At 42.4% G+C, this 15482-nt stretch overlaps 1 protein-coding gene across 1 annotated transcript; it reads right to left on the bottom strand.

The window, feature by feature from the left end:
- Positions 1–11034: 11034 nt before the first annotated feature.
- LOC113402625 (lipase 1-like) lies at positions 11035–15165 on the bottom strand. The gene is made up of 5 exons (XM_064220598.1): positions 14996–15165; positions 13978–14179; positions 13489–13859; positions 12341–12502; positions 11035–12191 (listed from the first exon to the last, which is right to left on the bottom strand). The coding sequence occupies exons 1-5, from the start codon at positions 15140–15142 to the stop codon at positions 11781–11783; spliced, it is 1293 nt and encodes a 430-aa protein (XP_064076668.1). The 5' UTR covers positions 15143–15165; the 3' UTR covers positions 11035–11780.
- Positions 15166–15482: the final 317 nt, after the last annotated feature.

Genomic DNA, 15482 nt, shown 5'->3' with positions numbered 1-15482 from the left:
AAACTTATCCAACATCCTCGAAAACAAGAACACCAAAGGATACTTCCTAAGCTACATTGAAAAGATAGCAGAAATAGCCACAAGGAGGAACAAAAAACCAACAACCATTCCACACCGCAACACCGAACCAATCCAGTTACCAACACAAACCGTCACCAACTACAATTTACAAATCACCAAAACAAAACCTTATCTATACAACATATTACAAGACGCAGTACCTGGCAATGCTGGGATTCGCATTCGAGGGGTCGCCCTTTTTATGGACGACAACTCAGAAAGAGTGGGGATGGCTTTCTGCAATGTCAGGGCAAAGACGAATGTCTATGTCTCCCCGGGGCTCGGCCTCCTGCTCAACGGCAGCACCAATAAAACATCGATGCGTCGGAAGATCTACGACGCACTACCCACTGTGGCAGTGGAGGGTCAGCTGTGTAGAATAGTGCGGAGGAAAAACAAAACCATCGCGCTGTTCGCCACGGACGATTACACCACGGCATTTCAGAAGGCCAACAGGGTGCTAACGGCGCTGGGGGGGCGGGACCTGACGGGCGATACTGCTCCACGAGTGGTCAGCGTGGATGCTATGGTAGTAGGTTACCACAAGGGCGAAACCCTAGACCAACTGGGAACACTGCAAGCCTCAAAACATCACGAGCTAGTGGTATACGAAAACCGAGGACAGAACCTCGGATTTCTCAAAAGACGCGACCAGGCATCCACCCCTGACCACGCAACCCACAACCCATCTCCGATCCATACTCAAATAGCCAGCGGGTCGGAGAGACTGCAGAAGCGGCTCAGGGAAGCGGATCCCCTGGCAGAGCTGAGAGCCACAACACAATCAAAGAATAAGTTTAAAACCACCATAATCTCAACTATCAAAAGCACCATCAACAAATTCAGAAGACCTGAAGGAAAAATCGAGAACGATGAACAACAACGTGCCATTGAGAGGTTCACGACACCCACAACATCAGGGCAAAAGGTACAACATACCGTCGCGCGAACCAAAGCGGCGATGGGCAAGGTACTACCCCCCCGACTGGAACCTGTGAAAAATCAGCAGGACTACTTGGCGAACGCCCTAAGAGAATACCTGGCGATCACGGCAGCCACGCGAAAAGTCAATGAAGATCTGTGCAGTACTATACTGCGGACCTACCAGCGTGGCAACCTGAAACTCCTAGAGATCCAGCTGAAAGAGGCGGAAGCTGCGATCTACGATCTCGAAGCTCAAGTGGTAATACACGGTAGAGCAACGGGACAGTATATGGCGGCATATGGCGCATCCACAGGATTCATTGAACTCGAAAGGAGTCAGTCAGGAGAGGATCTACACATCCGGGCATCCATCCCTACCAGCGACACCAAAGTTGTGGTCGCCGGGTGCACGAGGATTATGCTGGAAGACAGAATCCTCGGAATGGCGAGTGCCATCTTTGGCGAACTATCGGAAGGCGGGCCCCTGAACCTGGCGACTCCATCCATCACATGGATCAATGGAGTGCCCGGGTGCGGTAAAACCTCGTGGATAGTCAATCATGCAAACATCAATACAGACCTCATCGTGACCTCCACTAGGGAAGCAGTCAAGGACATAAAGGAAAAAATAGCCCTGCGCCTTGGCAAAGATAAATCAATAATCAAAACAAAAGTTCGAACCATGGCCTCACTATTAGTAAACGGCGTCACAGAGCGAGGAAACTGCAAACGTCTGATAGTGGACGAAGCTCTCATGAACCATCTGGGAGCAATAGTGATGGCCGTGGAAATCGCAGGCGCTGAAGAATTAACCCTGGTCGGAGACATCAACCAGCTTCCCTTCATAGACAGGCAAAATCTGTTCTCGATTGAACATAACAACCCAAAAGCCATAGCAGCCATCAGCAAAGAGCAGTTGTGTACGTACAGGAACCCTCAGGATGTCGCATATGCACTGAGTGAGGTATACGAGGGCATATACTCCGCCAACCTCCTAGTGCGCTCCCTAACCCACAAACCATACAGTGGAATAGTCATCCCGAACGCAGAGAACACCCTGTACTTGACCCACACCCAGGCCGAAAAGGAACTCCTGATCGGCCAAGGGTACGGGACAGAATCGGGATCACGAACCCTGACTATCCACGAGGCACAGGGGCTCACATGCGAAACGGTGTTCATTGTACGTACAACAACAAACAAATCCATGCTCACCAAAAGCGTCCCCCACGCAGTGGTCGCTCTCTCTCGACACACTAAGACCTGTGTATACTTCACGGATAGAGCACAAGAGGACGTCATAGTACGACTCATACAACGCACAGAGAGAGAGTCAGACGACGCCATTCTGGACTACAACTTAAGAATGGCGATCTGGAACGGCGACGACAATACCAGAGATTTACTTACTAAGACATTAAAAGAGAGGGAGGAGCACCGGACATGACACAACTGTAACTATTATTATATTTATACACACATATTACACACATACACATACAAACAGACACGCAATTACATATAGGTATATAAACATATAGGTATTATTTATGCTATAAACAGGAGTAGGCTTCCAGCCCCATTTAAAATACGTAACAAAAGCAATAGTCATAGGACATATATATAATGAAATGTTATAGCACGTAAGAGAAAAAAAAAAAAAAAAAAAAAAAACAAAAAAAAAAAAAAAAAAAACAATAAAAAAAAAAAAAAACCAATAAAAAAAAGAAAAAAAAAAAAAAACAATAAAATAAAAATACATATACATATAAGCAACTACGTACATAATAGAATATAATGGAATAATAGGATAATAATAGAAAATAGATAATAGAATAAAATAAAAATAGAATAATAAATAGAAACAATGTACAACCTAGTTTTAAGATTAGAGCTGTAATCAACTGTACATAGTTAGTTCATTGCCTGGAAGCCTCACCCACCTGCATTTACATGCACATTTTATGTATTGAGATTAAGATATATATTCAAAAACGTATAAAGGACTGTACCGTTCCGTATCAGTAAAGTGTTTTTTTCGCGGAACTAAGGTGTAAATTAGTAATAAGTATACTGTCAACAAAATGTATTAAACAACCAAAGGTACGGGCCACGCGCCTGTAGATGAAAAAAAAAAAAAAAAAAAAAAAAAAAAAAAAAAAAAAACCTAACCTAACCTAACCTAACCTAACCTAACCTAACCTAACCTAACCTTTTTTTTTTTTTTTTTTTTGTTTAACGAGGAGGAAATGCATTTACGCATGCCGCCCGGTCGGGGGACCGGGACGGGTATGTGGGACTCAACCGGGGCCTAATGCCCCGTGCCAGGGCAGATGCCCTGTCCTACCCACTAAAACTATCCTCGGGTTTCCACCATGCCGCCGAGTGGTGAGGCAACGGGATCGCCAAGGGCATGCAACCGCGACCCCACCAGCGGCAGCCGCCGTAAGGCGGCTGAATATACATGGAAAGCGCGCCTAGTGCGCGCCTTCCCCCTCATCCTCCACGTGTGAATGTGACGAACTCCCCCGAGTCCGCCACTGGAGGCTGGGCGTCAACGAAGCTGACGCCCTGCGGCGGATAAGATGGTAGGCTCCGCCGCCGACCGCCGGTGTAAAACACCTGGGAGGCTCGAGTAGCGAGCCCTCCCACTCCCTCCTAGCCAACGAGGCCACTCACATGGTCCGCCCTGACGCCGATCAGGGACGTACCAGGAGCGGCCCCGCGGCTTCCCTCCCGCCAGTCTTAGCCGTGGCCGGCGAGCAAGCTCAAGCCGGCCCCGTTGCCCAGGGTACGCCACGAGGAGGCGACTGACATGTACCCCAACCTAACCTAACCTAACCTAACCTAACCTAACCTAACCTAACCTAACCTAACCTAACCTAACCTAACCTAACCTAACCTAACCTAACCTAACCTAACCTAACCTAACCCAACCCAACCCAACCCAACCCAACCCAACCCAACCCAACCCAACCCAACCCAACCCAACCCAACCCAACCCAACCCAACCCAACCCAACCCAACCCAACCCAACCCAACCCAACCCAACCCAACCCAACCCAACCCAACCCAACCCAACCCAACCCAACCCAACCCAACCCAACCCAACCCAACCCAACCCAACCCAACCCAACCCAACCCAACCCAACCCAACCCAACCCTTTTTTTTTTTTTTTTTGTTTAACGAGGAGGAAATGCATTTACGCATGCCGCCCGGTCGGGGGACCGGGACGGGTATGTGGGACTCAACCGGGGCCTAATGCCCCGTGCCAGGGCACGCTGATGCTAATGCCCTGTCCTACCCACTAAAACCATCCTCGGGTTTCCACCATGCCGCCGAGTGGTGAGGCAACGGGATCGCCAAGGGCATGCAACCGCGACCCCACCAGCGGCAGCCGCCGTAAGGCGGCTGAATATTCATGGAAAGCGCGCCTAGTGCGCGCCTTCCCCCTCATCCTCCACGTGGTAATGTGGCGAACTCCCCCGAGTCCGCCACTGGAGGCTGGGCGTCAACGAAGCTGACGCCCTGCGACGGATAAGATGGTAGGCTCCGCCGCTGACCGCCGGTGTAAAACACCTGGGAGGCTCGAGTAGCGAGCCCTCCCACTCCCTCCTAGCCAACGAGGCCACTCGCATGGTCCGCCCTGATGCCGATCAGGGACGTACCAGGAGCGGCCCCGCGGCATCCCTCCCGCCTGTCTTAGCCGCGGCCGACGAGCAAGCTCAAGCCGGCCCCGTTGCCCAGGGTACACCACGAGGAGGTGACTGACATGTACCCCAACCCAACCCAACCCAACCCAACCCAACCCAACCCAACCCAACCCAACCCAACCCAACCCAACCCAACCCAACCCAACCCAACCCAACCCAACCCAACCCAACCCAACCCAACCCAACCCAACCCAACCCAACCCAACCCAACCCAACCCAACCCAACCCAACCCAACCCAACCCAACCCAACCCAACCCAACCCAACCCAACCCAACCCAACCCAACCCAACCCAACCCAACCCAACCCAACCCAACCCAACCCAACCCAACCCAACCCAACCCAACCCAACCCAACCCAACCCAACCCAACCCAACCCAACCCAACCCAACCCAACCCAACCCAACCCAACCCAACCCAACCCAACCCAACCCAACCCAACCCAACCCAACCCAACCCAACCCAACCCAACCCAACCCAACCCAACCCAACCCAACCCAACCCAACCCAACCCAACCCAACCCAACCCAACCCAACCCAACCCAACCCAACCCAACCCAACCCAACCCAACCCAACCCAACCCAACCCAACCCAACCCAACCCAACCCAACCCAACCCAACCCAACCCAACCCAACCCAACCCAACCCAACCCAACCCAACCCAACCCAACCCAACCCAACCCAACCCAACCCAACCCAACCCAACCCAACCCAACCCAACCCAACCCAACCCAACCCAACCCAACCCAACCCAACCCAACCCAACCCAACCCAACCCAACCCAACCCAACCCAACCCAACCCAACCCAACCCAACCCAACCCAACCCAACCCAACCCAACCCAACCCAACCCAACCCAACCCAACCCAACCCAACCCAACCCAACCCAACCCAACCCAACCCAACCCAACCCAACCCAACCCAACCCAACCCACCAACCCAACCACCCAACCCAACCCAACCCACCCAACCCAACCAACCCAACCCAACCCAACACAACCCAACCAACCCAAACCCAACCACCCAACCCAACAACCAACCCAACCCAACCTTCTTCTTTAACTTACTATTCGCTTCAACTTCTTAAAAACATCCAACCCAACCCAACCCAACCCAACCCAACCCAACCCAACCCAACCCAACCCAACCCAACCCAACCCAACCCAACCCAACCCAACCCAACCCAACCCAACCCAACCTACCTACCTACCTACCTACCTACCTACCTACCTACCTACCTACCTACCTACCTACCTACCTACCTACCTACCTACCTACCTACCTACCTACCTACCTACCTACCTACCTACCTACCTACCTACCTACCTACCTACCTACCTACCTACCTACCTACCTACCTACCTACCTACCTACCTACCTACCTACCTACCTACCTACCTACCTACCTACCTACCTACCTACCTACCTACCTACCTACCTACCTACCTACCTACCTACCTACCTACCTACCTACCTACCTACCTACCTACCTACCTACCTACCTACCTACCTACCTACCTACCTACCTACCTACCTACCTACCTACCTACCTACCTACCTACCTACCTACCTACCTACCTACCTACCTACCTACCTACCTACCTACCTACCTACCTACCTACCTACCTACCTACCTACCTACCTACCTACCTACCTACCTACCTACCTACCTACCTACCTACCTACCTACCTACCTACCTACCTACCTACCTACCTACCTACCTACCTACCTACCTACCTACCTACCTACCTACCTACCTACCTACCTACCTACCTACCTACCTACCTACCTACCTACCTACCTACCTACCTACCTACCTACCTACCTACCTACCTACCTACCTACCTACCTACCTACCTACCTACCTACCTACCTACCTACCTACCTACCTACCTACCTACCTACCTACCTACCTACCTACCTACCTACCTACCTACCTACCTACCTACCTACCTACCTACCTACCTACCTACCTACCTACCTACCTACCTACCTACCTACCTACCTACCTACCTACCTACCTACCTACCTACCTACCTACCTACCTACCTACCTACCTACCTACCTACCTACCTACCTACCTACCTACCTACCTACCTACCTACCTACCTACCTACCTACCTACCTACCTACCTACCTACCTACCTACCTACCTACCTACCTACCTACCTACCTACCTACCTACCTACCTACCTACCTACCTACCTACCTACCTACCTACCTACCTACCTACCTACCTACCTACCTACCTACCTACCTACCTACCTACCTACCTACCTACCTACCTACCTACCTACCTACCTACCTACCTACCTACCTACCTACCTACCTACCTACCTACCTACCTACCTACCTACCTACCTACCTACCTACCTACCTACCTACCGACGCCAAGACGTTGTTTTTGTCTTTTAAATTTAATTAATGTTAAAGCGATTGAAAAAGTCTTGATAAAGAGGGCTGTATTTGCTGATCGACACCAAACGAACCTTTCCCCTCCGTTCTTACAACGACAATAAAGGGATAAGTACGTGTCGTTGCTTATAAAATACAATTATTTTGTATCTTAAACCATCATTTTAAGTTTTGATTTACGTTTTGTTCTAGTCTCTGTTTACGTAAACTTACGATTAACTTAAATAACAAATCGACACTTTTTGTTTAGAGTTCGTTTTCTTTTAGGATTAATAATAATTTAAATATTGTTTGTATACCGCGATTCCAAAAGTGTCACTGTTTGTTTTATGACGCTTTTCAAATGAAATTTAAACTATCGACATGAATGTTTTATGTTATGTGTTTAATGACGTTACCTACCTAACCTAACCTAAAACCTTTTCGTTTTTGCAAGAAAAATGACTTTAGATTAATTAATAATATATATTTAGCGTACAAAAGTGAAATAGATTAAAAAAAAGACAAGAATGTAAGTTAGTTTAAACAATTTACTAACAAACAAAACAGTTCTAACATCGAATGTATCTTAACATAAATAAATCACCAAATCATACATATTGAAGTAAATTACTTACTCAGTTGAGCTTACAAATCCAAATAAAACACAAATAACACTTTTAACAAATTACAAGTCGCGCCAATATTGACCTTACTGTCCGCGCCTAAAAAGCCAAAGTAATGACGGCTTGATACGGTTTCGCGCGCTTTAGTTTTTTTTTTTTATTTTATTCATTCCAGCCAGTTGTATAGTTAAAGGAAGCTCCTAAATATATATATATACATGGTGGTAGATTTTTGACAATCAATAAGCAAGTGTAAACACTTCTATATTGAATAAAGATTTTTGACTTTGACTTTGACTTAAATGCACCAGAAAGAGAAGCAATCGATACTAATATTATAAATGCGAAAGTAACTCTGTCTGTCTGTCTGTTTGTCTCGCTTTCACGCCAAAACTACTGGACCGATTTAAATGAAATTTGGTACACAAATAGTTTAGAGCCTGAGTAAGGACATAGGCTACTTTTTGTTTGGAAAAAAGAGCTGTAAAGGGTTGAAAAGGGGGATGAAAGGTTATAAATTGTTGAAAGTATTGTTATTTTTAGAACTAGAAGCATAAAACTTATATGTACACTTATAAACTAACATATCATGACACCCACTAAGGAACGAATTTTGGAAATTCTACCCCTAAAGGAGTGAAATAGGGGTTGAACGTTTGTATGGAAGTCCGCTATTTTTTAAGTTAGAAACATGAAACTTTATTTTTGGGATACTGATTAAAAAGGAGTAGGTACTAATTTAAGTGTTTCTGCATATTCTACCCCTACGGGGTGAAAAAAGGGTTGAAAGTTTGTATAAAGGTCCTTCATTTTTGAAGATAGAAACATTCACTATATTTTTGGGATACTGATAAAAAATGAGTAAATACGTATTTAAGAGTTTCTAGATAATCTACCACTAAGAGGGTGAAAAAAGGGTTGAAAGTTTTTATGGAAGTCAATCTTTTTTTAAGTGAAAAACATGAAACTTTATTTTTAGGATACCGATTAAAAATTAGTTGATACCTATTTATATTCTGGATATTTTACGCCTAAGGAGGGAAATAGAGGTGACATTTCGTATATAGGATAGTCTGGAAGACCGTCATTTTTGGAGTTAGAAGCAGGAAACTTTATTTTTGGCCTACCGATTAAAAATGAGTTGATTCGCATTTAAGCGTTTTTGGATATTTTACCCTAAGGGCTGAAATACACACCAATGTGGTATATGTCGGCGATTCGCCAGAATTCTCCCCGGGATTCATGTAGAAATCCAGAAAAACACTTTTTGCATTAATAAATTTAATATTAATAGTAATAATTGTATAGTGATTGGTTCTACAATTGTCCGAGGCATGCCCGCCTGAACTTACTTTTCTACTAACTAAACTATAACATCCTTTTTTTATATCAACAACAAGACCATATTTATTTTGTTACAAACATAATAACTATTAATGGCTTATAATAATAAAAAAATAATATAAAATTATTTTTGATCCTAAATAAAAAATCGAAATATATTGTAATTAGCTTAATTATTTATCACTATCTATATTAAAAATATACCGGACAAATCAAATTCACAAATTTCTTGACAAAAAGAAATCATATTTATATTTCAATATTATTAAAATAAATTTTATGACAAAAATAGATCATATTTATATTTCTAAATTATTTAAACAGCATTAGTTAATAATTGCCATAACCAAAACTTCTACTAAATCTTAATTTATTTAATTCCTTATTTATTATAATAAATCTGTCCGGAAATCATAGGCTTAAAACGCCATAGGTACAAAACAAATGTTAATGACTTGCTTGATACATTCTACATTCCAAAATAAGAAATATAACTTAGTATTATCTAAGATTGATTCTAAAATATGAATTACAATTTATTATTCTACATTTTGCTTACTTTATTGCTAAGAGTAGATAATAATATTTCCTGTATTATTAAGTCCCAAATTAGCTGATAGATGTCTCTTTACAGATTATAAGTTTTATTCGATTTGTTACATATATTGACAACAGATGGCAGCACGGCGAACGCTCATGGATAGTTTTGTTTTGTTACATACATTGAAACCAGATGGCAGCACGGCCGAGCGCCCATATATACAAAGAGGTTAACTTACATTCACTTAATATTATAAGTAAATTTGTAAATATTTTTTAATATTCTACGCGAGCGAAGCCGCGGGTAACAGCTAGTGGAAAAATATATTAAGAACATCATGATGAAAACGGCTAAGTAAATGTTGTTGTGTAACAGGCAACTGTTTCGGTCAGCTGAAAAATCAATACTTGTTTTAATGTACATGTGCGTACATATCAGCCATTTTTAATTTAAGAGTATGACTCATGAGTTTTTTTTATCATAGAGGCGTGGGCATCGATAGCATTGTTCAAGTGAGCAGCATTCAAATAATATAGTTAAGCTGATTGTTTTCTTAATTTCAAATAATCTCATTAAGACTGATTTATCGTTAAGATCGTTAAAGGATCTCATAAACATAAACATAATCAGCCTGTAAATTTCCCACTGCTGGGCTAAGGCCTCCTCTCCCGTTGAGGAGAAGGTATGGAGCATATTCCACCACGCTGCTCCAATGCGGGTTGGTGGAATACACATGTGGCAGAATTTCGTTGAAATTAGACACATGCAGGTTTCCTCACGATGTTTTCCTTCACCGCCGAGCACGAGATGAATTATAAACACAAATTAAGCACATGAAAATTCAGTGGTGCCTGGGTTTGAACCCGAAATCATCGGTTAAGATGCACGCGTTCTAACCACTGGGCCATCTCGGTTCAAAGGATCTCATAATTACAAAAAAAAACAGTTTTAGTATAACGAGACAAATACCAAACAGAGATCAGTGATACTTATGTGATAGACTCATCCTATGACCTCATCTGCCAGCAAAATTTGAAACAAACTCGTTTTGAGAAATATGTTTTGTTCTTACTATGTTTATTGATTTCGAAGTGCACAAAAACTTTTGTTTATTATAATGTTTATTGTTTGTTATTTTTTTTATATATTTACGGTTTGCATTCTGAATGAAAAATAAAAATGAAAATGAAAATTCTGAATACGTATTTTATAACCAAACCACCGAATAATGATCGGTTAGATGAAAAATATGAATTATTATTATTTTTGTATTTCCATACACTTATGAGCATAAAATGACACTTTAATTAGAACTAATTTAAAAACAGTAAAGTGTCAGTATAAATTAAAATATTGAATAACTAATCACTAAATTAAAGTACAAAAATAATTCTGCGCCCCTTTATTAAGAATAATAGCCGTTATAAATAAAAAATACATTCCTTGGAGTAAAGTAACTATTGTTTTTTATATCAAATACTGTTTTCTTCACAAGTAGCTCTCCTGTACAATCTACTTTTTATGACAGTGACGATATTGCATATTAAGTCATACGTACCAATTATTTCGATATTTGAAGTTAATTTCAAAAACAATACCTGCCGATAGTTATTGGTTATATCATAGACGACTAAAACAACTTTGGATTTGACGCCTCACTGGACGTGGACCCTTACTTTCATAGCAATCCTCTGCGATTGGTAGTACACCGTATGAGAATATAATATTTTCGTTGTTCCAGTGTACCACGAGACGGCAAAAGCCAAATAAACAAATCGAATTGACGGGACATAATTGTTCGAGAGCTCAAATAATAATCTATAAAACTCATTGCCATTTTTTTCGTGGACAAATGTTTTATCTGAACTTAAATTCAAAGTAGATATATGTAGTTTCGTGGAATAGTGTTGTATTATATATTCAGCAAGAGCAGTGCACTGCATAGCTGAGCCTTAGCCAATCGCGTGGCGTACGTAAAGCTGAGGCTTGTTTATCTTTATTCCTTCTTCGATTGGAATAGACTACAGGTCTTACTTTCTTAGTTTAGGTCGACTGTACAAAATATATTGTTAAAACTACATTTGAATGACACTTCAGTTTGATTCTTATTTTATTGTTGTGCAAACGTACATACTCTACTTTGATCCAGCGCATTTATGTTGGAACCGATAAATATTTACACTTCTGAATTCCGATCCAGCGCTCTCTCAGCGGATCTCATCAAGTCGACTAACTTGTCATAGAGCTGCGTCCTGACGTCTCCTCCCCAAATAAAGTCAAAGTGATTGAACGTTTCTCGTTCGACGGGGTAGACGCCGACCGTGTTACCGAGTCGTTCGCCAAGAAGAAGTACGTCTCGGAAATCGCTCTGAGCGTCGTTCTTCCCGTAATGCAGGTACGCCGGTACTGATATTTTGGACAAGTCGTACTCGGGCGGTGTCAGGCTGCCGTACTGGGCGAGATTGGTGAGGGGGTTGGCATTGTTGTAGCGAGCGAAGCGGTTGAAGCGCAGTACTTGACTGTAGTGGACGATCTGGCGGAGGGCGGCCCCGGCCGGGTTGTGGCCCACGAACACGGGTAGCATCGTCTGGAAGTAACGCCCGTATTAAAGTAAACTATCAATGTATAGCTCAGTAACGTACAAGACTCGCATAAAGCTGCATCTGATAGAAAAACTTTTATTATACTAGATAACTGTCAGTATATTATTGATGTAATTTGTAAAGAAATATGTACTTTGTTGAAATTCTCGATTTCTCCCGTGCCGAGAATAGCGGCGACGCAGAGAGGTTGGAGGAAAGACTGGTCGTTGCAGAACGTTAACCCCAACGCGGTGAAAATCTGGCGCCAACCCTCTCCTCCCATTAGTTCTCCGAATCCCAGGTTAAATGCTACGACCTATCAGAAAACAAGAAGAAAAGTCATTAGAAAATAAATAACGCATTTGATTTAATTAAATCAGCAAATCGATTATTTTTACATATCAATACTTTTATGTAACATAATTATTGCTTCGCAATTTGATCTTTTTTTTTAAACTGTGCTATTATCCCTGAAGCATAGCAAGGTGTGTGTGTGTCTATGAATCAAAAACATCACAGGTAGTTAATACATTAAAACTCAAAATTCCCCCTTTTATAAATATTTTCAATAATGTCATGTCTATCCCCATTACTACTACATGCTCATCCTCGTCCAGCTATACATTTTAAAAATTATATACCAAGGCGTGTTGTAATCACAGATTTAGAGTAGGCTAGATACCGCACGTTCATTGTATAGTATGGAAACCGAGCGTGTCATATATTATATACCTACGACTGTGTAAACCCAGCCATACTTCATGAAATGATTTTCAAAATTTCTTGTTTCGGCAGCCCGCTGCAGAAATGTAACTTCCCTGATCTACTAAAAGGAGCAAACGTTAATTAACATTCCAAAAAATATATATTTATAAGTCTGGTTTATATAAATATATTCTCCTTTATTAGTCAGTTAAAATAATTATCTGCACTTCGACAATTCCATTGGCTCGACATACGACCTTAGAAGAGTTTTAACTGTTTATAATGGCACAATTACACGAACACAAACTACAGCAGAAACTCCGGCTACGCTCGGTCCAATGGCTGTGGTATCTAGGATATTCTAAATCTGTGGTTGTAATAATTTAATAAATGTGGTAGTTACAGAATCAACGGGTTAGATCCTTGGCTAGGAATTTTGATTTTGCAAAAGAAAATCAAATGATGCAGTTATAGTTTTCATCAATCAATCGGGACTGAGACTCGTAAGAATTATTCTTATTCCTCATAGTTTTGAATTTGGCCATCCGCGCTCAGTTAAAAGAATAAGGACAAAATATATACAGAGTATAATAATACCTCCAACACATCCTCGAATTGGACCATTATCTCTCGTAACTTGTTTTCATTGTTCTCGACAAACGCAGACGGCGCAAGAGCTTGGAAAGATATAAATCTATCGTTGTATTCAGGCCTCAAAGAGTTCAGAACGAGGAATGTGGTCGTCCCCTGAGAATAGCCGATGTAGTGCATTTTTTGCTGGCCGGTGTTTACGACGATGAAGTTAACGATAGCGGGAAGATCTAGGTTGCCTATTTCATCCCAGCTGAATTTCCAGAACTGGAGCCCCTCGCGGTCGTCGGGATCGAGGAACAAATGCCGACGGGAGTAGTAGTTACCGCGCGCGTTGGAGAGCCACACGTCGTATCCCGCCTCCGCGAGCACGTAAGCTTAATGAAAAAAAAATAACAGAGGTTACTCATCAACATCATCCACATTTAAAAGACGATTTATAATAATGAATTATTCGAAAGAGGGTTTCCATACTGGTCGCACTGCGTAGCTTACCTAGTGCGTTACCAGGGCCGAGAACGAGGAAGTCGGCCGAGGAGCAAAAGAGTCCGTGCATGAGCAGCACGACCGGGCGCGGTCCGGGCCGGTTGTTGGCGTCGCGGCCGTGCGGGATGCGGTGCGCCTGCACCACGTACCCGTCCGCCGTTACTATGTTGTGCACCTCCACTGGGTAGCCGTACTTGCGGATAAGACCCGGCTACAACCATAATAACATATGCCTTCATAATTGTAACAATCTACGACTTCTATTTTACTCGAATGAAATTGAATATTATATTAAATATAATATCTACTAGTTTACCAAACGACATTAAAATTATAATTTAAAAGGAAAATCGGCCAAATGTTTTATATTTTTCGAAATTTATAAGTTATGCCGGAATTTCTGTCCCGCCGATGCACCATCGAAATACCAACTGCGAAGTAATATACACGTACAAAATACAAATTAAATGTTTGTTAAATTACAGAAACAGCTTATACAGTTCGATTTAATTACTATTATTTCTCGTAAAAAGTAAAGGATAAAAAATCGTTATTATGGGTTATCCCTAAGAGGTAGACATATACCATCGAGGAAATTTTGAAGACCTTAAGGTGTACAATACTGTTGTACATTATTTTGATCTATCTCGTAGGGTTCAGCCAGCGTAAGCGCAAAAAAATATATTTATATTTTACGACATCACTTTAGAAATCTCTAAATTTATCAGTGTGTCTCTACTATATTGTGCATGTATTATATGTATATTATATGTATATGTGCATATTATACATATAAACCTTCCTCTTGAATCTATCTATCTATTAAAGAAACTGCATCAAAATCCGCTGTGTAATTTTAAAGATTTAAGCATGCACAGGGACAGTCAGTCAGCGGTAAGCCACTTTGTTTTATACTATGTAATGATTATAAAGATTTCTGTTAAATATTTGAAAGAAATATCAAAACGAAATTTCCTGTTTAGACAGGAACAAAGTAACATAACGATATTTAACGATAGCAATTTACCGCATCGAGCAACGCATCCTGCACGATGTTGTCGGAATGGAGCGGTGTCGGGTCTGCCTGCAGCAATTCCTTGACGAGCTGCGCGTTGGGCGAGGTCTGGGCGCTCGCCGCCACCGAAAATGCCAAAAGTAGCACGTAGCACAACATCGTGAAACGATCCCGCACTAAAGTGCTTTGAACTTGCTGTCGATAGTAAGACCCTATTTATTTAAACTTTATCGATTCAAAGAGATTAATTTATTATCTATTTTATAATTTAAAACATTTTTTAGATTACATAGACGGGTACTTTAAAATGTTTTATATTTAAGGTTCCGTAGATATCTCAATGACGATACCTAAAATTAAATCATAATTACCCATTTTGAATCAATATAATTTATCAAGTTACCCACAAGTAAAGCTAAAACACCAGCCTTTGGAAAATAGTTCCCCGAAAAACTCAGCAGCTCCACGTTTTACTCATTAAACATGTCGCAGAGTATTT

Source organism: Vanessa tameamea, chromosome 4 (genome assembly GCF_037043105.1).
Source record: "Vanessa tameamea isolate UH-Manoa-2023 chromosome 4, ilVanTame1 primary haplotype, whole genome shotgun sequence".
NCBI lineage: Eukaryota > Metazoa > Arthropoda > Insecta > Lepidoptera > Nymphalidae > Vanessa > Vanessa tameamea.
This window is presented reverse-complemented; position numbering and strand designations above follow the sequence as displayed.